The sequence below is a fragment of the Vulpes vulpes genome, chromosome 2 (assembly GCF_048418805.1).
Source record: "Vulpes vulpes isolate BD-2025 chromosome 2, VulVul3, whole genome shotgun sequence".
Taxonomy (NCBI): Eukaryota; Metazoa; Chordata; class Mammalia; order Carnivora; family Canidae; genus Vulpes; species Vulpes vulpes.
This window is the reverse complement of record NC_132781.1, coordinates 11,118,573-11,142,913: the sequence shown is the minus strand read 5'-3', so window position 1 is coordinate 11,142,913 and position 24,341 is coordinate 11,118,573. Positions and strand designations below refer to the sequence as shown.

Below are 24,341 nucleotides of genomic sequence, written 5' to 3'. Positions count from 1 at the left end.
TTTCATTGGTCTATCTGTCTTTCACTATGACAATAGCATATTGTCTTAATTACTTATAATTTCATTCTTTTTAAAAACCATCTTGGCTTGGCTTTTTTCTTTGTCTACTCATTCACTGAGTATCAGTCTCTTCAGGTTCCAAATTAATACAGAAATTTTCATCTCATATAAACCCAAGATTTTCTCACCTGTCCTCATGTAGCTAAAACCCAAACCTCTTGGTTACTGAGACTGGCAAAATCATACAGCATTAATAATAAGCAATCGCTCTGGATTTGGTGCCCTCTTCATTTTGGGCCCTCAAGAATAAGCTTACTCAGACATTTAAAGAGAAACTTCTTCTACTTTATCCACAAACAAATATACTTTCCTTTAGCAATAATATATTATAACCACATATTACATTTAATATGTACATATATGGGAATTTGTATATGTATATATGTGTATAAATATATATGTGTAAGTATTTATATATATACATATAGAACCATATATAACAACCATCTAATGTGCTAAGTTAATAAACCCAAAAACCAATGTACATTTGTACATGAATGTGTTGATTATCCTGACATCACATCACAGGTATTTTTAAATTTGCTGTATTAACATCCACTCCCATGTACAACTTATGACATAATTATAATAGCGAGCACTGGAATTACATAGCTGGAAAGTTACCTTCATGGTCTCTGTGTTCCTTCCTTGTTGGGATTCTGTGGCCTAGCGTGAATTTCAAATGATATGAGAATGTATTAGTAAAGATGACTTGTATTATTTCCTCAGGATAATGTGTCATTACTTCTTTAATACTTTCTTCATTGGACAGTCCCAAAACTTTTTTATCTGCCATTACGAGAAGAGAATATATTTGTTAGTAAATTATGAGGAGACCAACTTCAAGATGTCACTTTAAATTACTTTTACTAGAGTTCTTTATGGAAATACAACAAAATCAAATACCAACTTTGAATAGGTCAGGCAAAGTAAAGTTTGGGAAGAGACATTGCTGAAGGTCATCTAGATACATTCAGAAGGACTACATGAAAATCAGTGATTTTATTTTCATTTGCAGTTCTTGAACCAATTTCAATCACATATAATATCATTTCATACCAATTAAACTATTCACAGGCAAATCAGCATTGCAATAAATCTACAATGATAGTAAAAAAAAGTGGTCATGAGTGGTAGGTCATTTGTGACCTAACTGTAATTTAAATATCACAGATGGAAATAATTATAAAAATTCGTTTTCTGTTAACAATCCTAACAGTATGGTAAATATACTTTAAAAAATGAAAATCCTAAAAATACATTGACTGGCTATATTGACATTGCTAAAAAGTCCCTCTTTTCTGCGGACATTGTGTTAAATGCTATAAAGATGTCTCATTAAGATCGAAAAAATGAGAAGGAATGCAAAAAAAAAAAAGTCCTGGATTGGGGTGAGAGTGTTGTAGATGCAAGCAGAGGAAGAAGGTAACATGTATTTTGATGGAACTATATTTTTTTCCTGGAATCTATTCCTTAAATCCATGTGATCTTGAGCAAGTCACATAGGCCTTATTACTCAATTTCCATTATTTGTAAAACAAACAATAATACCTATTCGTAGTACAGAATATTACTACAGAGTGCAGAAAAGTATAATACAGAATAGTAATATTATTACAGGATAATATTCTATCACTACAGAATTAAAGTCTCTATAAGATCTAGCATATGATAGCCTTTAATGAATATCATAATTGCAGTTACATTATTTATGAAACAAAGATAACAACCCATTCATTGTAAAAATAAACTTGATGTGAAGACCCTGCACACTGTAGTCATTTAACGAATATTTATTAACCCAGTTGCATGGGACCTTGAACCAGAGTGTTGTTGAGAGGCATAAATTTATGGCATTGTGACCTCCCAAGAGGACATCTGTAAACCAGAGGATGAGTGGAGACACACGCTGGGATAGAGAGGGAGACAGACCAGACCTTAGATGGACAGCGCAGATCAGTTTGGGATCTTGAATCTGAAGTGGAATCAGTGTTTGTAGGCAAGATGCTCAGTGCAAATATTCCAATTCAGGTGGAAGTAAGGGAGTGGTGGTTGGTGAGGCATGATGGAGAAGCAAGTCTGGAGGGAAGCCATCCACCTGTCCCAGCAGTGTGCAGTGAAGCATGGACAGGACAGAAAAGTCCAGCATAATCTGGGAACTGTGGCCATACAAGCTCCAAGTAGTAAGAGCCTGAACACAGATCACAGAAATGAGAGACTTCTGGATACTGGATACTGTTAGGGGGTCAGAGTCCAAGCACAAAATTGATAGTTACATAAGCTGTAGTAGAATCGTGAACATAGGTTAGCAAAGAGAAGAGACCTTATATAGACTTCCAGTGACTGGGTGGAGCAAGATCTAAAAGTTTCCCCTACATTCCTACATTCCTTCCTTCCTTCCCTCCTTCCTTCCTTGAGCATAGGGAGGGGCAAGAGAGAGGGAGAGGGAATCTCAAGCAGACTCCACACTTAACACAGAACCCAATACGGGGCTCAAGCTTACAACCCTGAGACCATGACCAGAGCCAAAACCGAGAGTTGGGTGCTTAACCAACTGAGCCACCCAGGCACTAAAGTCACATTTTTATGTTCTTTTTTAAAATTGACATATAATTCACATAACATAAAATTTATCCTTTTAAACTGTATAATTTCATGATTTCTAGTATATTCACAAAGTTGTGCAAGCTCTAAATTGTTTTTAAATTATAACTCAATTCATATTTATGGCTCAATCACCATAGATCTCCCTTTGAGGTATGTATTTATATTTGCAAAGAAGAATCGTTTCTCTTTGGCTGACATTCAGTCCCCCTTCTAGTAAACACTCTAAAATTCATTTGGGACATTGCCACTCTTCCACTCACATACCATGTGGTTTGGACGTGGTTGAAAACCTAGTTTGAGACCTAGTTTGGACGTGGTTTGAAACCTAGAAATACAACCAGTGGGCAGTGACAATACTGTATTCTTCTATCCAATGAGATTAGTTCTTGGTAGACCAAGACCAGCGCTAATGCAAAGTAGACCATCATTCCAATGGATCCAATCTTTGAAAGTATTTTGAACTATTGGAAAAGGCTTGTATACTTTTCACTGAAGCTGTTTGTGGTAGGGCTTAAATCTGGAGATTCTGTGGACTAAATCTGCTTCTATCTGGGGAGAGCCAACCTGAGAATGAGACTAGCACACAATACTATAGACCTGGCAATTGAGACATATTTCTTCCTCTGTTGTTGACAGATCTCTATCCATACTCATTTCCTTAACGTGAGACAAAAGATGCCCTCCTTTCTTTGAGTCAAATTGAATTGGGATTCTCTCATTCTTAACTAATATATTCATGAAAAATGTAGCACTGTTAATCTTATTTTCAATATGGTGATAATGTGGCTCAGAGAAGTTGATGACTTGCAAAATGCCCTGCAGATGCAGTCACAGAAGTACTTTTAGCCAAATGTTCTTTGACTCTAAGACTGGTTCTCTTGCCTCTGCATGAGGCTGCTTTTCCTCTGATTTCAGAAGACTATTCTTCAGGAAAGTGATCTAGACAGTAATAATGCTCTTCTTATTTTTCATTGATAGGTATTTTAACACTGAAGGGTGGAAATTTGAAACACAGAACATTCATCAGTTGAATCTTCAAATACAGTAAGGCAACTTTCAGTAGTAAAAAGGTAGAGATAGAATTCCTATAATCAAATATAAGAAAAGACTCATGTTTTTTTGTCCCTAATGATAAGCAAATGCCAGAGTGACAGTCTCATTCTAGTAATAATGCCTCCACAACTGTCTGTCAAAAATTCCCTAAACATTTCCACTTTCCAAAGTCTGCCAAACTCTACGTTCATGCTTTTCCATATGCTATGCAAGATCAAGATTTCTTTGTTGAGAGTTTGGACACACAATTTCACATAATCTATAAGTTTTGACAACACAGTTTATCAACTGAAATGCAAATTAAATGCATGCATCTGCAGTCAAATGAACCAGATACCAGAAATTCCTCTTTGGTTGCTAGAAAACTCACCTTTCATGAAGGAGGCTAAGGCTACTTTATCCATTATCTTTTGGGTTGTATTGGTGATAGGTGTGTATACAATAGAAAACAAAGAATCTTTAAACGAGTCTACTGGTCCCAGGTCCATATCAGGCAGTGAAGAAAAATCATTAACTTTATGATCAGTAGGAAATAGATACAAACAAAGTAGGAGGAGCAATGGGTTGAACCATTCCTATATAATCCAAGAGAAAGAATAAAGAAAATTAGGACTTCAAATTAGTTATCCACAGTCATTTGTTCATAACAGTTTATCTCATGCATTTTTCTGCTTTCAATATATGCCACCTTATGAACTGTTTAAAATATGTACAGTGCAAAATTCAGCAGTCTGAGTAATTCCAACGAGCTGTTAATAGGAATTCCAATGTATTGACCCACAGCACCAGTCTAAATAAAGCATGCACTGATCATGAAAGTATGAGAGGCAAGAGTGGAAGGCTATTGCAAATTATCACCAGCTGGTATGACCTACTCATGCTGTATCTACAACTCCCAACTCCCAACTCCCAACTCTACTGAGAGCCTAACTAGTGTTTCCTGAGACAGTTCTGAGGCACTGCTTACTTGCTAACAAAATACTGGCTATATGCTAAGATCCTGGTATCGGAATTTCAGTACCATTCAGGCAACCAGAGAAATAGTGTCTCAGTGAGTTATCCTTACTGGTCTCCTGCAAACTTCCATTAAGACATTATTTTATTTCCTAAATGGATGAGTATACAAAAAATTAGCAATAGGTATACAGTAAAATTCTAATGTAGTTAAAAATGCTACTTGGCGCACCGGGGTGTCTCAGTGGTTAAGCATCTGCCTTTGGCTTAGGTCGTCCTGGGATCAAGTCCTGCATGAGGCTCCCCACCTGTAGCCTGCTCCTCCTTCTGCCTATGTCTCTGCCTCTCTCTCTGTGTCTCTCATGAAGAAATAAATGAAATCTTTTTTAAAAAATGCTGCTAATTTATATCTATCTGATTTTCAGAAGATATCCAAGTTCACAGGATTTTTTGTGATACGGTAAAATGATGGCAGCTAATGCTAATTTTCTTCTTGGCACTAATGACATTTCCAAGTTTTCTACTCTTTGGAAGAGAATCATTTACTTTTAAAAAAAGAAGAAGAATCAAAAGAGAAAATACCAGTTACCTACTTCTGTGGGTTGATTAACCAAGCCTTCAGAATCTCAGTATCTAAACCTGACTATCCATGAGTAGGACCACTGACTTTTAAAACACTTATTGGATTTTTCTATTACTGGCCAGCTTCAGTGCTTTTAGAGCTCAACTCAGGGTCTGTGTCAACTGAAATATCTGCAGACCGACTGCAGTTTGAGGAATAGCTCCTTCTCTTGTAGAAAGGTTTTCTGGTTTGATTTGGTTTTTGAAGGGGAGATAAAGTATAGTTACTTCCCAGGGAATATACATTTTCCTGTTATAAATACAAAGTGACAGAGATATTGAATCATACCATAAAGGACTCTCTTCTCATCCTCCATTTTTTCAGAAGGTTCTTGCAAAATAATGCCCAGGTCTGTTGACAAACACTTATCTGTCTCTTAGTCATTCTGTCCTGTTTAATTAAAAAAAAAAAAAAAAAGGGAGGGGGAAGATAATATAAATGTGACCATCTTAATGAGAAGAAATATCCTGCAAACAGAAAAAGAGCAGCCTGATAGTTGCAGTGCTACAAATGAGTGCTTGGAATCTGTGAGTTCCAAAGTTAGTGTTTTATGACTCCCCTGGCTTTTTTTTCTTCCCATTTCCAAATTCTTTACTCCCTGATTTTTTTTTTTTTGTCATGCACTGTGTCAGCTATCAATGTATTGCCCCCAAATTCATTCATTGCAGCTTGCTCTATGAAAATGGATCTGGGCCTTTTACATAGTTTTCTTTGACAGCTGCATGATATAAAGCTCTGTCAGTAAGGAGGACCAAAGAGACATTGCAGGAAGAAGAGGCTCTCCTTTTTGGTGTCAGAGTGGTTCACTTTCCCGGTTCCTAAAGAATACATTTTTTTTCCCCGACTGCTTAGACTAAATGATTTTCTCCAGTGCAAAGTGCCTGGATGGTGAAGGGTTCATTGTGTGTTTTCAATAGCTCTTGACTAAAGAGCAGTAATGTATCTGGGAGCCCCAAAAAGCTAGAGCCTTTCCCCCAAAGCTTTGTTTTCTTCAGATACCTTACTGCAATGTCACTTCTTGTGGCTTGACGTGCAGTAGGCTACAACCACACCTATCCAAACACACCTTAGTTGATGCAACATGACCCTTGCATGGAGTAAAAAGTGATAGCCATCTACCACCAAGAATGGGGTAGGAGACCTCCCTGCTCCCATTCCTAAGCAAAGATGACTTGCTGCTGAGGTTTGCTTGGGAACCCCACACTGACACAAAGCAGAGACAGGCTATCATCCAAGGAGGGGAGAAGCAGCTCTCACATATTCAAGACCTCCCAACAGGAAGGATAGATTGTGCAACAGGCGACAAAACAAGTCTTAGCAAATTGAGATTATACTATGTTTTCTGATCAATGGGATAAAAAACTAGAAATCAGCAACAAAAGAAAAGTTGGAAGGACACTGAATCAGTAATCAAAGACTTCTCAGGACCAAAGAAAAGCCCAGGACCAGATGGCTTCTTTGGTGAATTCTATCAACTATTTTAAAAAGAATGAAGGGTGTATGGATGACTCAGTCAGTTAAGCATTTGCCTTTGGCTCAGGTCATGAGCCCAGGATCCTGGGATCAAGTCCCACATCGGGCTTTTGGTTCAGTGGGGGGTCTGCTTCCCCCTCTCCATGAGTCCCTCATGAAAGCTCATGTTTTCTCCCTCTCCCTTTCTCCATCTCCCCCCCCCCATGCATACACACACTCTGTCAAATAAATAAATAATATCTTTAAAAAAATAAGAAAGAATAAATGCCAGTCCTCAAAGTCTTCCAAAAAATTGAAAGGGAAGGTATACTTTCAAACTCATCCTGTGAGGCCAGCATTACCCAGAGGCCAATGCCAGATAAGGACATTACAAGAAGAGAACATTACAGACCCATATCCCTGAGGAATTTAAATGCAAAAATTCTCAACAAAACATTAGCAGACGAATTCAACCACACATTAAAAAGACCATACACCATGATCAAGTGGGATTTACTCCTGAGATGCAAGGATGGCTCGACATATGTAAATCAATAAATATCATACACTGTGTGAACAGAATGAAAGGTAAAAAGCATATGATCATCTAAACAGATACAGAAAGAGCATTGCACAGAAGACAACATCCTTTCATGATTAAAAACACTCAACAAAGTAGGTATAGAAGGAATATATCTCAACCTAATAAAGGCCATATAAAATAAGTCCATGGCTAACATCATACTCAATGGGTGAAAGGTTGAAGGCCTTTCCTCCATGATCAGGAACAAGAAAAAGGCTCCCATTCTTATCATTCCTGTCCAACGTAGATGAGGAGCTCTACTTTTGTCCATACCTTTTGTCTGGTAAATCTGGAGTTTCTTCCTTAAAGGCAGACTATAACTTTGACTGTAGAAAGGAGTGGGAGCAATTATGAGCCAATTCTCAGCCTAGTCCTTACGAAGTCTTGGGTGTGTCTGCTTGCTCTTGCGGCTCTGTCATTGTTATAAGAGCATACTTGGGCTACCCCTGGGACTTGAAAAGCACAAACAGCAGAGCTGAGTCATCCCAGTCATATGCCAGGATAGAGTAGCCTACATCAGACTCCAGCCAGCCAGACTCTAGGGATCTGAGCAAGCCTATCCAAGATCAGCAGCACCTCCTAAAAACCAACCTGTACATCCCAGCTGTAAATGTTTATTTATTGTTGTATGTTATCTCTTGCTTCTTTTTCTTTTGCTGTGAAATAGTAAATGCAGCAATAGACCACAGATATATTACTTAGGATCCCCTCATTACCTTGTTTCCTTGGTTTTAGTGGCTTTTTATTTTTGATTTCTAATTTGATCATGCTGATCAGAGGAAGTGTGACTCTAAGAGATTGCATCTTTGAAATGTATTGAGACTTCCTTGGTGGCCAGTATATTTTAATATTTGGAAATATTCCATGAATGCTTGACATAAACATGTCAGCTTTTGGTGTGTTTTCGGTATCTTCCTAATTGTGTTCTTTGAAATTTCAGCATCCTTTCCAAGGTTATGTTTACTAGATCAATCATTTCATGATAGTATTCTATTAAATTTTTCAATAATGATAGGTTTGCCAATTTCTTGTTGTATCTCTGTTACTTTTTAGTGTATGCATTTAAAGGCTAAGAGGCTAGGTACATAAGACTATTGGTCATATTTTAAAGGGTAGGTTACTTCTACTTCTGATAATAACACAGAGACATGCAGTTTTTTTAGCTTAATTAATACTTGCCTAACATAGCTTTATCCATATCTTTATTTTTAACCTTTTGTCCAATTTTTAAATTATTTTTTATTTTTTAAAAAATTTTTCCAATTTTTAATGTGTGATTAATGTAAGATTCAGAATTAATTTTTAGAAATCCAAGCTGATAGATGCTATATTTTTAAGAAGTAAAATGTATAAATTTTCTTTTTGGATGATGTTCCACTGTGTTTTATTCTCATATAAAATCTGCTTTTTCTCTGCTTCTAGTTTTGTCCATATTACCTTCTATTGAAATTTTTCAAGGCCCCCCCCATCATGTTTTATTCTTGTCTCGAAGATATAAAAGATGTTTATAAAAGATATTCTTTGGATGATTGCTCTTAATTTTTGGACTTTCCTAGAAAAACATCTTTCTTTTTCGAATGGAAACTCCACATAATTTATTATCACTATCTTCTTATACTCAAAGACTTTCTAGGTCATTATCTCTCTGCTGAATTTCAAACCTGAGCATTCTGGTTATTATTATATAGAAATTTGGTTCAATCTTTAGTTTAAAGAATACCTAAAGTGAATTTATTTTAGCCACCTATAGTTAATTAAATTTGCCAATGGATTACCCAGGTTACTCTGGGGGAGGCTGAGATATTTGGGCTTGTTCTTGAGATGGAGAGTAGCAGCTCTACTTGAACGAGGCTTGGATAGGCTTTAGCCAGATTAAGAACACAGGACCCTTTGACTTATGTGTAGGTTAATCCAGTGTGAAAACATCCGATGGACTCTACCTAAAATTTCCTGCTGAGAGCAGCATTATTCTTCCATAGATACTGTGCCACCGTCAGAGAACTACATAGCAATAGACCATGCCTTTCCCCTGAACAAAGAGCATTTATGAATATATATGTATGTGCGCACGTGTGCATGTGTGTGTATGTGAGCTGGTGGTGGTGATGAGGATTAGGTAGGGAAATTTATACTTTTTTTTTTTTTTTTTGCAGAGACCCAAAATACCTCTCAGGAGGAAGTTTCTTGGTGCATAACACTAATACCACATCTTTCCAAAGCCCTAATCAACCAGTACTACCCAAATATGATTTGCTGAGCTTCTCTGGAAAACTGTAGAAATTGAGTGCTCTCAAAAGGTCCTCACTGCAGGAGGAAGCAGTGTATCTAAGCTGAATTATGGAAAGGAATGATATTCTGGAGTGATCATCAATTTTCTGGAAAGCACACCAGGGATGTGACTTGGGAGAATGAGTTGGGACTTTAGAGCACAGACCAGTAAGCTCCACCTTGAATTGGCTGTAAGTCCTGAATTTGAGGCCCGTGTTCTCTTCCTCTCATGTGTAGGTCATGTTGGCCAGTGATGGAAAACCACGTGGTTGCTCTGAATTTCCTCGTAGTGATGAGGAATGGGTGTGCCTTCCCCAGAAGCTGTCATTCCATTCATGCCACAGGATGACACTGAGGGCTGTGTTATTTCCTGGAGACAATGCTCAAGTAAGTTGGTCAGAAGCCAGTTCCAATGGGAGGCAAATTAGCCAAGACAGTCTCAGAGACCATTGCCCCAGGGAAAAATCTACACATGTCTGCTGATGAGGCTGAGATGCAAGGGTAGGTGGAAGCAGGTTGCACGAAGAGGTTAGAAAGTTTAAGGAATGGCGGTTGGTGGGAGCAATTTCCCAAGGGGGAAAAAAAACACATTAGGTCAGGTACCCAGTAATACTGGCTTGACGATCCCTAAAGGCTGTTCCAGTGCAGAGACTTCGGACACTTTTAAGGAGAGTGTTGCAGGGCTGGTGGGCAGGAAGGTAAGCTGGCCAAAAACATGATCTCACTGTGGAATCAGCCGCAGCTCAATATAGCATGGAAACTGCAGTCTGGCTCCAATCCCCTTGATGTTTCACTGAAAATTAGTGTCACCTACTCTATTTTCCTCCAATCCACAAATGTTCTATAGCTTATCAAAAGACTAACAACAACCTGAATTCTTTATTATACATGCAGTAGACAGTTTCAAGTTGTAAGGACTGAGTTTTCTCGTCTTATATGGTTCTTAAATTCAGAGCAAAATGCTTACACTTTAGGAGCTTGAAATCTCTGTTTATGGAAATAATGCACATTTGAAATAATATTGTGATACGGAAACACAACATATTTGAACTCTGATTCAGTACATCCTGTGCACAGATTAAAAAATCCTGGAAATCATCTTACATTTCCCAAATTCTCATAGCCTGAGAGTGAAAGCCAGAAACGAGTTTTTCCGTAAATGCTTCTGGTAAACAGTCTCACAGTCATGGAACAGTTTATCCAAAATGCCCTCACATTATTGTGCAATAAAAGTAAATAACTATCACTTGGAAAACAATTCAGGTTTACAAATCAATTCTCAAGATTCTTAGTTCTTTCCCGTCAAAGTTGTTAAGCAAATTTGGGCTTATTTCCACACTCAATTTCTGATTAAAAAATCATATAACAGTTGCATAACGTTTAAAACCCTGTATTTTAACTCAGTACTTTCATTTATATAATACTAAATTCTGAGTATTCAAAAACATCAAAATAGCCCGTTTGTTTTCAAAATAATTTTCCCATAGATGGTCAGCATTCAGTTCCTAAAGGCTTATTTATAATTGTGCAACAGGAAAAAAAGAAAAAAGGAAAACTCCCAAACACAAACCAACAAAACAGAAAAAATACAGTGAACTTACTTTTTGAGAAATTTGAAGCAAGGACTCTTGAAGAACAGTCTATCCACTGATCTCCTTATTGAGAAGAAAACAATTCACATCTTTTTCCTGGTTCCTACCACATCTCTAGAATTTAACTGTTTAACTTCTGTGAAAAGTTCCTGAGAAGGTTGCTTTCAGAAGTCACAGCCTGAGCTCTGTGGGCCCAGCCAAACATCGCATTCACGTGATCCCTCTTGGACTGTTGGTCTTCTCGTTGACATTCAGCCAGTTTCTGCAGAGTGCAGTGGCATTTACACTTGGTGGCCTGGCCCTATCATATTATAAAGAGCAATCTTATCAAGGAGATTCAGTTTTCCTAAGCTTTTGTCCATTCTGCCCAAGGCAATTGTTGGTTACTATTAAAATTTAAAGCAGTGGCTTTGGAGAGAAAGTTTAATCAGAGAAAAGCTCCTCTCTACACACACAGCTCTACATTGCCTGATTCACGTCATCACTTTGATAACCAAGGTTTTCATTTCTGCTTTTCATTTTTACTCAGCTCAGAATATTTCTAATCTCCCTCATGATTTGCTCTTTGACCTGTGAATTATTTAAAAGTGTGTTAATTTTCCAGTGTCTGGAGATCTTGGTTATTGATTTCTACTTTAATTGTATTACAGTAACAAAATATATTTTGAATGTCAAATTTGTTAAGACTTGTTTTATGACTCAGTATCTGATCTTTGTGAATATTCCATATGCACTAGAAGAGAAGTGCATTCTGCTGTTGGGTGAGTGGAGTATTACAAAGATATCCATAAGATCTTGCTGGTAGATGGTGGTGTTCAGTCTTTCTATATCTTTGTTGTTTTTCTCTTGATGAGGTCTCCTGATCACCAAGAGAGGAGTATTGAAGATTTTAACAAAAATTATAGAATTTTCTATTTTTCTTTCAGATCTAACTAATCTTATCCAATCCACTTTGACACTGTGATGTTAGGCACATACATAGTTAGAACTGATATGTCTTCTTGGTGAATTGGTCTTTTTATCATTATGTAATAATGTCTATCTTTATTCCTGGGACTTTCTATGCTTTAAAGTCTACTTTGTCTGATTTTAATATAACTATTCCTTCTTCCTTTTGATTGGTTTTCATGGTATGTTTTTTCTATCTTTTTATTTTCAGCTATCTATATACTTATATTTGAAGTGAGCTTCTTTTAGACAGCCTACAGTGATGTCATCTTTTGCTTAAATCCAATCTGATAACATAGATATTTTTTTTTTAAAAAAGATTTTATTTGTTTATTTGACAGAGAGAGCGTGTGCATGTGCATGAGCTGGGGGCAGGGGGGGCAGGTGGCAGGCAGAGGGAGAGGGGGAAGCAGACTCCTCACTGAGCAGAGATCCCAACATGGGGCTCAAAACCAGGACCCTGAGATCATGACCCAAGCTGAAGGCAGATGCCCCATCGACTGAGCCACCCAGGTGCCCCAACATATGTCTCTTAATTGGTGTGTTTAGACAAGTTACATTTAACATAACTAGTGATATTTTAGGGTTCAGGTCTGCCATTTTGTTATGTGTCTTCTCTGATTTTCATTCTTCTGTTTCCCATTTCCTGCCTTCTTTTGTCTTATTTGAAAATTTTAAGTATTTAATTTACTCACTGTGATGTAGTATATATTTGTGTAGTTATTTTAGGGATTGCTCTAGGGATTACAAAAAACACACTTAACTTTACACAATCTACTTAGAAGCAATATTTTACCACTTTAAAGTGGCACTCCACTTAAATGGAGTGTGGAAGTCTTACCATTATATGGGGGCAAAACAGGTAGGCAGCCAATGGGGTGCTGCGTAACAGCTATAACCAGAAAGAGTCAAGAATGGAGAGTAAGATACAGTCACCATTATTCTAATAAAAAGTTATTATTCCTTGTGTAGGTCTCAGCCCTGAGCTAGTTTTCAGGTCCAGAATCCATGATCTAAAGAAGTAGCCAGAGGAAGGATCCCAAAACATCTTGACAAGTATATACTCTGATAGTTTCCCCTAGTCCTTATTCAAAGTGACCTACAGCCATTTACTTAGATGACTGTGCACTGGAGAAAGAAAACAAATCCTCAGATATTTCAAGAGCTAATGGGCATATGGCCTAAAAGGACAGAGATACCTAGAAAAACAAAATGTCACATGGCCTCATTGTTGCAATGAGCACACAAAGTCAAGGTAATAAATGGAGTTATGGTCAAAGCCCAGCTTTATGTGGTCCTCCTGGGTCTGTGAACATACTTAGTGGCCATTTCTCTAATACCAGGTATATCATTAAACTTACTATACTTGGTATTTGGAATGGCCCCCAAGTTGAGTCCTGGGCCTGTTGGGTAAGAAGTCTCACATAATGGGAAAGCAAGTGGGCATTCGCTTAACCTGCCCCCAGCCAAGACATGGAATCAAGAACAACACTGCATCTTGAGGAGGGGGAAGTAGAGACCGTTAGTGACCTACAGAATACAAAGGAAGTATATTTACCACATCTTCATTTAATTTACCAGTCTTAATTCTCCAGAAACCAGATAGATCCTGAAGAAAACCAGATTATTGTAAGCTCAAACAGGCAGTGGCAGCTGCTTGGCTAGACATGGTTTCTGTTCCTAGAACAGGTCCGCGATATTCAGCTAGTGATTCTTTTCTATTCTGATTAGAAAAGAGTTCACATTCAGATGAGTTACACAATCATATTCCTTTATAGTTTTGCTTCGGGGCTATGTTTAACCCTCTTGCCTCTGATATAGTCTTAAGAGACCTAGAGTATCTCCTAGAACATCATATAACATCAATAACATCATGCTGATCTATCAGGACAAAGAGAGAGGACTAGTGTACCACAGGTGACATGCATAAGACACAAATGCTCCAGAGAGTAGGAGACAAATTCTGTGAGGATAAGGAACCCATCATGTCACCTCTGGGTCCAGTGGTCAGGAGTGCTCTGCATATCTCCTCCAAAGCAAAAGACGAGTGGCCACATCTTGTATCTCCAACCAATAGAAGACCAGTACCTAGTATGTCTCTTTGGACCCTGGAGGCAACACATTCAACATCTAGTAATACTTCTCCAGCTCAAGAGCTGCCTGCTAGGGAAGGCTGCCATCTTTGAGTGATATTTGAGTGAGGCCTGAAGTAGGAATGGACTTTATGGCAGCTTCAGAGTGTTCTGAAAACAGTTGCCACTCCCATCATGTGATCCATAGGCCCTATGGTACAGGAGAGGTCAATGGTGGAAAACTTCTGTTAAAATGAGAATGTTTCAGGGACAACTGGCTCACAGTTAATAAACTCAGGGACAGCTGGGTTGAGCTTAGGTTGCCTAAGCTTAGGTTGTGATCCCAGGGTTCTGGGCCTGGGATCGAGTTCCACATCGGGCTCCCTGCAGGGAGCCTGCTTCTCCTTCCACCTATGTCTCTGCCTCTCTCTGGGTGTCTCTCAGGAATAAATAAATACAATCTTAAAAATAAGAATGTTTTGTTGTGTGGGCTTCTTGTCCTTGGGGAATAGATCAGAGACTTACCAGACTGTGACCTCTCTACCAATGAAGATATTAGGAGTCCAAGAAAATCACTTTGTCTAGTCAAGGGCACACGTTGTGTGAATATGCCTTCTGCTTCTGCAGAAAATTTGCATAAAGAGCTTTATGGTTTACAAAAGCTCCCACCTGTGGTTTCTCACTTGAGTTCCATATAACCTATGGGATAAAAAGGACTCCGAGGACACTAGACTCAGTAAGGTTATAGGCTTTAGTCTCAACCATGCAGCCAGAAAGAAGGCAACGCAGTCTCAGATGACCTGGGATTCCAAATTTCAACCTCTTTCTCAAATTAGATGTTTCATCTGCATTAGCAAATAGATTGTTGAGGATTATACTCAAATTGATCACTGTTTATGGGTGTGTGTGTGTGTGTGTGTCTGTGTTTGTGTGTGTGGGTGTGTTTACTTTTATCATAAACCTAAAGGGGGTCCAGGAGATAACTGGAATTAGTTCTTAGTTTTTATATTTAGCACACAGGATAACAAGCAGGCCAAGATCCAACATTGACCTAAATGAGAGCTGCATGCTTTAAAGTCCAGGCCTGTGCATATGTCAGTTTGATTTGTCATCAAAGATAACTATTGATTATCTATTCTCTCTCTCTCTCTCTCTCTCTCTCTCGTTCTCTCTGCCCACCCATCTATCTCTGTCCATCCACCTACCTATCTTGGTAATGACAGGGTGATCGTCTCAGTTAATATCATCACTGACTTTACCTTAAGACCTGTCCTTCTTCCAGCACGAAGACTCATTTCAGCACCTTGACGTAAAATCATAACATGAGTTCTACAATAGTTTATACCAAATAGTTGGTGTAATTATTCAACATGTAGGCATCATATTAAAGCTACAAAAATAATTCTCTTTCAAAACAACCTGAGGCATAAACAGAACCGTAGGGTACCTGGGCTTTCTGGATCTTCCTGTAGGAGCTTCCACCTCACCAAGGAATCAACTTTCTCCTCAAAATCAGCCCAGTCCTGCTCCTTGGCAAGCTCCCAGACTGCTGTCTTCCTCCAGATTGAATTTCTAACTCCAAAAGGATGGAACTCTTGTTAAGAGTTCAGACATTTTCTTCTTGAAACTAATGTAGCACTCTGTCAACTATATTTCAATTAAGAAAAAAAAAAGTTCATACATATTTGTACCCAGATGATCTGAAAAGCCAAAGTATCAATGTCAAGGAGCAAGGTAAGATAATCCAAGTTCATGGACTGAGTTTGCCACAGGATTAAAATATATCATGCATTTGTTTATGCTTAGAAAACAAAAAGTGCTGAGATACTGTATCTGAACTCAAAGGCTCCTTCCCTACAGGAACAAGTGTTTTAACATTCAGCACAGTGGCAGGAAATGGTGGGAGGCAGGAACACTTGAAAAAGGAAGCATCAGAAGATTATAGAGCTGGTTATCCGCTTTTCTGAGGGAACAGATATCCTTCTGTGTCGCTTTCCAGAAACCAGGGCAGCTGCCCTTAGTTGGGTGCTCATCTTAATCAAAGAATGGAGAGAAGATGTGTCCCTGGGCCCATGGCTTCTACCAAAAGGAGTCAGGGGTCTTCCAGAACCAGAAAACCTGAATGTTCTCCATAGAGTAAGTGACAAGCAAGCAAAGATATCATCGAGCAGTTGCCAAGGAAAATGCCACAAGGAGGAAGTTCTGACCAGCAGAGCCCATGAGCTAGGACAAGAAAAAAGAAACAAAAAAACGCAAGACCGAGCTGGAGGAGGCCGGACGCTCAATTGTAAAGTGCAACCAACCACAGGAGGATATGTTATTGGCATTTAGATGAGTGGCCTGTTTCTTCATCGATGGTGTAAATCAATAAAAGAATATCAATTACAAAGGGATCCTTGGATCTTTTTTTTTTTTTTTTTAAGATTTTATTTATATATTCATGAGACAGAGAGAGAGAGGTAGAGACACAGGCAGAGGGGACTCCATCCCAGAACCCTGGGATCATGACCTGAACCAAAGGCAGATGATCAACCACTGAGCCACCAGGTGTCCCTAAAGGGATGTATCTTTTATTTTGTGCTTACTGTCTGTGCCTCTATGCTTTAAAACAATGATCTCCTCTGATAAACATATTTAACTGGGTATGTAATTAATTAGTTTTTGTCTTATATTATGCCAACATACATGCAAAACAATGAATCAAACACAAGCAAACATGGAGCAAGAGACGAAACCATCCCAGGTTACCTGTTCTTGGTTACCTGCTCTTGAATCTCAATGGGAGGTTTTAACATTTTCCATATTATGGCCAAATTCAATGGATCCTATATATGGATTATTTTAATGTTTGAAATTATCTGCTTCCCAGAGTCTCCTTTCAATAGTATATCTCTTATCTATTTTTAAGTTGAAGAAAGTTTGGGCTAAATGCTGCACATTCTCCTCCAGAAATGTATCGACCGGTGGGGAGGAACACCTCAGAGATTAGGGTGAGGCTGGCCTCCGGCTTATCAGATTACCACCTATGATAAATGCAAATCTGTGGAAAACTTCTTTCTAGTCTTTATTAGGTAAATAGGAGTCTGTTTTGTATACTCGAAAGAGTCTAGAGTGAATTCACAGTAAATAAAAGGATCTGGATTACAAGAAGGACTTTGGGGATGGAAGGGAAATTTGGGGGAAAGTCAGTCAGTTCAGCATCTCAGGGTCTTTGGAAGGAAGCAGGTAGGTGCCAGCCCAACTGCCTTTTTGACATCTCTTACCTGACTTTCTAAGCTGCATGCTTGGCCCTGGGCATCACTAGTCCAACCAAGAACTCAATGTCCTGATGACACCTACCCTGTTTCCTAAAAGTTCCCATGTGTACCGGAAATCTAGGTCTACTCTTTTCACTCCATCTATGACAGTCAAACTGTATTCCTAAGCATGGGGTAGCATGAATGATTTTCTGAGTAGGAGGCCGAAAGTATTTAAGAATTCAGTATGAAAATCTGTTCAGAAATGCTCAATATTCACAATCTGTTACTTAGATAAACTGGCCACATTTGGAAATCAGAAAGCATTAGATTTCCTTTCATAAGATCTGATTCCATTATTTGCAGGTCAATAAACCTCCTTGATGATGCTTATTGATGGTACCATGGTGATATTCTCGTATTAATGAGCAGTATACTGAGTTATGATGCTTCCATGTTCCTGCGGTGGACATGAAGCTCTTTCATCGAATTCTCCATTCAAGGAAGCTCTGGAGAGCAGGATCAGGAGACAGCCTCCAGCTGTCGGTTCCTTCTGGATCTGCCTTCCCTGCAGAAGCCTATCTGACACAAGGTCACATTCTTCCCAGGGCCACTTGCATCCAGGGACTGAGCTAGGTCGGGATACGAGCCCAGCTGTTCCTGCTGTGGACAACTCTGATGTTAAAACTTGCCCGGAGCCCTCCACCAGGTTGCCTGGGGCTTTCCTGCTCTTGGATCACAATTCCATATCCCCCTTTCTCCCAACCCCTTTCTCTCTTTTAAGAGACGTTAATCCTTTATTGATTATCTTGCACTCAAAATTCCAGTTTGGCATCTTGCACTAGAGAATCTAACATTTAATATCAGACATGGTCCAAGAAAGTGGGCAATGAGATGGGGTTTTGAAACTGGGTCATTCATGTCCTGGCTGGAAATGGAAACTTCCCTTCTTTGGGTAGTATGGTGGTAGGAGAACAAAAACCCATGCACAGGGTTGTGGTGGACCAAATGTTAAAACTTCCACCATCAGAGATGAGGACATGCACTGGTGGAAAGGAATGCACTAGCAAGTACACATCTATAAAGGATTTGAGAGTAAGGCCTCAACTAGTAAATACTGGGGTACCTGGGTGGCTCTGCTTTAGGCTCAGGTCATGATCCTGGGGTCCTGGGATCGAGTCCCACATCCTGCTTCTCCCTCTTTCTTTGTCTCTGCCTCTCTCTCTATGTCTCTCATGAATAAATAAATAAATAAAATCTTTTTTAAAAAAAGGTCAGTAAGTATATAGGAAATTTGAACAACATCATCAAGCTACTTGAACTAATTGGCCCCCACTAAACACTCCAGACAAAAAACAGATAAAAAAAAATGCACTTGGAATACTCACCACAATATTGTAAACACAAAACAAATCTCAATACATTTAATAAATTAAAAATATTTTAGGGCAGCCCCGGTGGCCCAGTGGTTTAGCGCTGCCTTCAGCCTGGGATGTGATCCTGGAGACCTGGGATCGTCAGGCTACAGGGAGCCTGCTTCTCCCTCTTCCTCTCTCTCCCTCTCTCTCTCTCTGTCATGAATAAATAAATAATAAATCTTTAAAAAAATAAAAATAAAAAAATAAAAATATTTTAAAAGTGTACTTAACCAAAAGGGAAATTAATCATAGCAATATACCGGGAGATTCCCCAAATAGTTGGAAATTAAACAACACACTTATAATAATGTCTATTTCAAAGATTATATTAAAAGGAAAAATAAAGTATTTTGAAGTGATAAAAATAAAATGCAACATATCAAAATTTATGAGAAGCAGCTAACATAGTACTTAGAGGACAATTTATGGTTGTATGTGCTAGTGTAAGAAAAAAGAAAAATCTGGGGCACCTGGGTGGCTCAGCAGTTGAGTGTCTACCTTGGCTCAGGTCGTGATCCCAGGGCCCTGGGATCGAGTCCCGCATCGGGCTCCCTGCTCGGTGGGGAGTCTGCTTCTCCCTCTGCCTGTGTCTGCCTCTCTCTGTGTCTCTCATGAATAAATAAATAAAATCTTAAAAAATAAGGTACTACATAGATATAGTGATACATAAAACTATAGTTATACCTATTTATAGTTCTATTTACCTGTTTTAGACAACACACCAAGGAGGTGCTGTATGCGTGGCTGGGTCTATGTGTGTGTTTGTGTATTTTGCGCGTGTGCAAGCACTCCTGCGACTTCTAACTCTGAATTTATGTCCATAGATCATCTGTCAAAATAAACGACACCCTGATGACAAGGAACACGCCTTCCTCTCTACTGCACGTGAACCCATCAGAAACACTGATCCGATACTGGGTCACAAAAATCAATCACCAGGTGCCATGGCCAGTGGTGGCAGCCAGGTTGTAACATAGCTGTTCCCCACAACCATGAGGACAGACCCCAAAGAAAAGTATGCAGGTAAAATAGCAGAATAGACTCTTAACAGGCATGAGGCTGCATTTATTTCAGATGTATTTGCCTTTAAGTTGATAAATTGATATATTCTTCAGCAGAAAAGGTCTGGAATAGAGACTATTTATCTCAGAACTGAGTATTTGTCCCTGGTTCACTTCAGTCTCTTTTTTTTCCTGCACTGAAATCATTCTTGTCCTTCTAGGTTCTACAGAAAACAGAGATATAACAACCAATATTCTGAGAAAACGATGTAATAAGGCTAAGATGCAGCAGCAGAACATAAAAAGCATTCCTTCTGGAAACTGGCCACCCTCCTCCTAAACACCTCTTGGATGGAAAGGGAAATAACACCGGAAGTTACTGATTTTATAAAATGCAGAATACCTGTCAGAGTCAGGGGCATATCTTTAAGTGATCAAAGGCCTTCAAGGCTGTTGGGTGGCACCCTCAGGAGTTCTCTGGGTGAAATCAGACACTGCCCCCCGCCCTCCCACCCCAAGGAGGGAGGCCAGGAGAAGCAGGGCACCCAGGCAGGCTACTCCACCTGCGCAGGTGGCGGGTTGAAGAAGCAGGGGAACTTACTCAGGAGCTTTGTCTCCCACGCTGACCACACGAGTAGGTCTCCAAATGGGCCAGAGGATCTTAAGTGTTTACACTAAGGCCTTAACTGGGCTCAGCCGTGTCCACCCTCCATATGGTCTCAACAGCACATCTGAGGGCTGAGACCTTACAGTGACTCTGGGTGGGAGTGGGGTGGGGTGAGGTAGGGCCAGGGAAGGGGATGGGGAGGGGATGGGTCATGCATTCCAGCCCCAGGGGAGGAGCAGCAGCCTGGATTGCCCCAGCCAAGCCTAGGAGCCTGGGGCAGTGCTGTCTTCCTGATGACCTCTTACACTTAATCCCATGGGGGGGAGGGGAATAAAATAAAAGCATGATTCAATTCCCAGGACAGAAAGCTAGTAAACTAACAACAAAATAAACCAGAGAGAAAGCCAAAGCAAAGAGACAACAATAAAGATTAGGAAGTGGAGACCGGAAAAACTAATTTAAACTAATTTGAAACTTTTTAATAAATAATAATAAATATTTAAAGACATGTAAACCACCAGCTAACTTAATTACTTGGGGGCCCAAAAGGAAATGTGGATTAAAATGAAGTATTTTCTAGGGGTGCCAGGGTGGCTCAGTCCCTTAAGGATCTGCCTTCAGCTCAGGTCATGATCTCAGGGTCCCAGGATTGAGCCCCACATGGGGCTTCCCTCAGGGAGCCTGCTTCTCCCTCTGCCTATGTCTCTGCCTCTCTGTGTCTGTCATGAGTAAATAAAATAAAAATAAATAAATGGGAAAGAAATGGGACCCAAAAAGATGCCAAAATCATATTTTAAACAGTATATCAAAATGAAAAATTAGAAAACATTATTTCTTAATGATAATGAAAATACAACATATCAAGCTTGTGATTATATCTAAACTAATGACTACAGGGCAATTTATAGTTCTCAAGGCATATTAGAAAAGATAAAAGGCTAAAAAAATCAGTGACTGAAGCTTCTGTCTTAAGAAGCTAGAAATCGAAACAGCAAATTTAACCCGACAGAGAAGACCAAAAGAAAGACCAATAAAAACTAGAGTTTGATTCTTGAAAAACAATTAAAAAATTGTTAATCTACTAGGAGGATTGACTAAGAAAATATGAGAACAGAAAACAAATTACTTATACCGGAAATGAAAACGAAAGATTCTTTTTTAAAAAAGATTTTATTTATTTATTCATGAGAGACAGAGAGAGAGAGACGCAGAGACACAGGCAGAGGGAGAAGCAGGCTTCCTGCGGGGAGGCTGACATGGGACTCAATCCCAGGACCCTGAGCCAAAGGCAGATGCTCAACCATGGAGCTGCCCACGTGCCCCATAAAGGAAAGCTTCTTTGTAAATCCTACTGATATAGGAAAGTAATGAGGGTATTATAAACTACCACCCATATCTTAATAAATTTGAAAATTCAGATTAAATGAGAAATCCTTAAAAACACAACCTACCAAAAGTAACACAAGAAGAAATTTTTTTTAAATTGAATAATTAAAGAAGATGTGGTCTATGTATACAAAGGAATATTCCTCAGCCATTAGAAACGACAAATACCCACCATTTGCTTCGACGTGGGTGGAACCGGAGGGTATTATGCTGAGTGAAGTAAGTCAATCGGAGAAGGACAAACATAATATGGTCTCATTCATTTGGGGAATATAAAAAATAGTGAAAGGGAATAAAGAGGAAAGGAGGAAAAAATGAGTTGGAAATATCAGAAAGGGAGACAGAACATGAGAGAATCCTAACTCTGGGAAATGAACTAGGGGTGGTGGAAGGGGAGGTGGGCAGGGGGATGGGGTGACTGGGTGACGGGCACTGAGGGGAGCACTTGACGGGATGAGCACTGGGTGTTATTCTATATGTTGGCAAATTGAACTCCGATAAAAAATAAATTTATTAAAAAAATAAAAATAAAAATTGAATAATTCTACATCAATTTAAGTCATTGAATCTATCACCACAAACTTTTCCCTGGAAGGTAGGAGGGAATATCTAGTCTAGATGAAAATTTTTTCTAAATACTTAAGAACTGGTACACTCTTACAGAAACTTTTCAGAGAATTGAAGGAATGCACATGCCAAGAGTTTACCTTACTGCTAGATTGAAGGGATCCATGTTATCTCCAGGGACATGGGAAGTTGCTACTGATCCTTGGCCTAGAGAAGACTAGAAGTGCCTAAAATGTGAAATGCCCCTGGCAGTACATGGGGCTACCTTGTCTTCATTGTATAGGGATGTTGGGGGTGATGGTTTACATCTCATTTAACCAGAGACATAGCCTGGGTTGGGTAAATCACCAGTGGGGGATAAATATACTTTTCCCGGGGCTCTTCTGAGGCCACTATTCCTTGTACCCATCTTGGTGGCTGATAATTAAAATACAGAGAGGAAACTGTGACTGAACAAGACCTGTGAGGACTTACTTCTGGAGTTCTCTCAGGCCCCAGATACTTTGCTTGTCCTTTGTTTTTCCTGCTATACCATACGGAAATACAACCCAAAGAGTCTGGTGAGTTCTTTCAATCATCTGCCTCTATACAATTGATGGAATTGGCACAGTGGACAAGTTTTAAAGTATCCTTGGCTCCACAGTTTGAATAATGGCTGTGACTTTATTTGGGAGAGAGACAGATAGAAAAGATGGCCAAAGGAGAACGTGATGGAGAACCACTGATGCCAGCTGGGTTTCATGGCCATCCCTGGGGCCAACTCCCTAAAGCACCACAGTCATGGCTGTAAGGAAAATCTTATCTGGGGCTTTTGTATATCTAGAGCCAAAGATGAAGTACAAGTACATTGTAAAAGAAATTCGAGCCGAGGTCAGCAGGGAAAAGGGTACCTGAGGGGCTTTGGACTCTTTCACCAAGAATGAAGTAAGAAACAGCCTGGACCACCAGGTGAGCACTTAATGTGTGCACTCCTGGCGTGTTTTTGTTGTATTTTTTTTTTTTAAATAACTAAGAGTAGGTGACTTTTAGAAATTAAAAGAAACTTGACTGTCGAGTCATGGCTGGTGATTGTAAGAGAGGGACGTGACATCATAGAGAAGCTTGAGGGAAATCTGTTTTGATGGGAATATGGTCCCTGTCCAATCAATGATCACCAAAAAAAAAAAAAAAAAAAAAAATTACATAGGTAGCGGCAGGGGAGAATCAAGACTACCTAAGCATGGGGAGATGTGGTCAAAGACTCAGGCTGCTTTGTGAGCAAGCGTAAGGACCTCCCTTCCTCTTGAACATCTGTTTTTTTTTTTTTTTTTTTTTTTTGAACATCTGTTGAAGTGGATTTTACACATGGATGAATATCAAAGAACTCTTTTTCTTGCACCAGATACACCCAAGTGGAAGGGAATGCTTGGTCTTACTCAGACCCTCAGGTAGCACCAGCTTTTGCAGAAATTGGTATAAAGGGACAAATTCCCAATCTCCAATGTGTTAGCCAGGGCAAATGGGGTGGGGAGTTGTATAAAGTACAATAAGACAGGAATTGTGCAACTCTAGTCCTACGTACGAAGTGGAATACTCCTTCCAAAGTGGCTGTGGAAATGTCGGGAAAGCAAGCAACTTTGGACTTGGTAACCGGTGAGTCTACAGTTTCTTCTCATTTTGTCTTTATTTTTATTTTTATTTTTTTTTCTCATTTTGTCTTTAACTCAGTTTATGTGGGAGGCTGTAACATTATCATTGTTTTGCAGAAATGTAGGGTGTTTGGGGCTTCAGGGATCTTCCTGCGGTAGCTTGCACTTCCCTGACAGGTGTCCTTCCTCATCAAAACCATCTATTCCTGCTCCTCAGAGAAGCCCAAGGAAACCTCTCCAGAAAATGGGGGGTGGGCAAGAAATAGAGAGGGGGGTGTCACCCTTCC

At 39.4% G+C, this 24,341-nt stretch overlaps 1 protein-coding gene across 8 annotated transcripts in view; it reads right to left on the bottom strand.

The window, feature by feature from the left end:
- Positions 1-20,754, bottom strand: part of LOC112920743 (ABC-type organic anion transporter ABCA8-like) — a 77,339-nt gene extending 56,585 nt beyond the window's left edge. The window contains exons 1-6 of one of the 8 annotated variants that reach the window (XM_072746738.1): positions 20,468-20,754; positions 15,659-15,851; positions 11,201-11,492; positions 5,585-5,686; positions 4,091-4,295; positions 685-849 (exon numbers count right to left, since the gene is read on the bottom strand). In XM_072746738.1, the coding sequence (XP_072602839.1) occupies positions 685-849; positions 4,091-4,295; positions 5,585-5,680 (466 nt within the window). In that variant the 5' untranslated portion in view covers positions 5,681-5,686; positions 11,201-11,492; positions 15,659-15,851; positions 20,468-20,754. Of the gene's footprint in view, positions 1-684; positions 850-4,090; positions 4,296-5,584; positions 5,687-7,604; positions 7,758-11,200; positions 11,493-15,658; positions 15,852-20,467 lie in introns of those variants that run through there. The other 7 variants (XM_025999649.2, XM_072746740.1, XM_072746742.1 and 4 more) reach the window with 7 other exon arrangements.
- Positions 20,755-24,341: the final 3,587 nt, after the last annotated feature.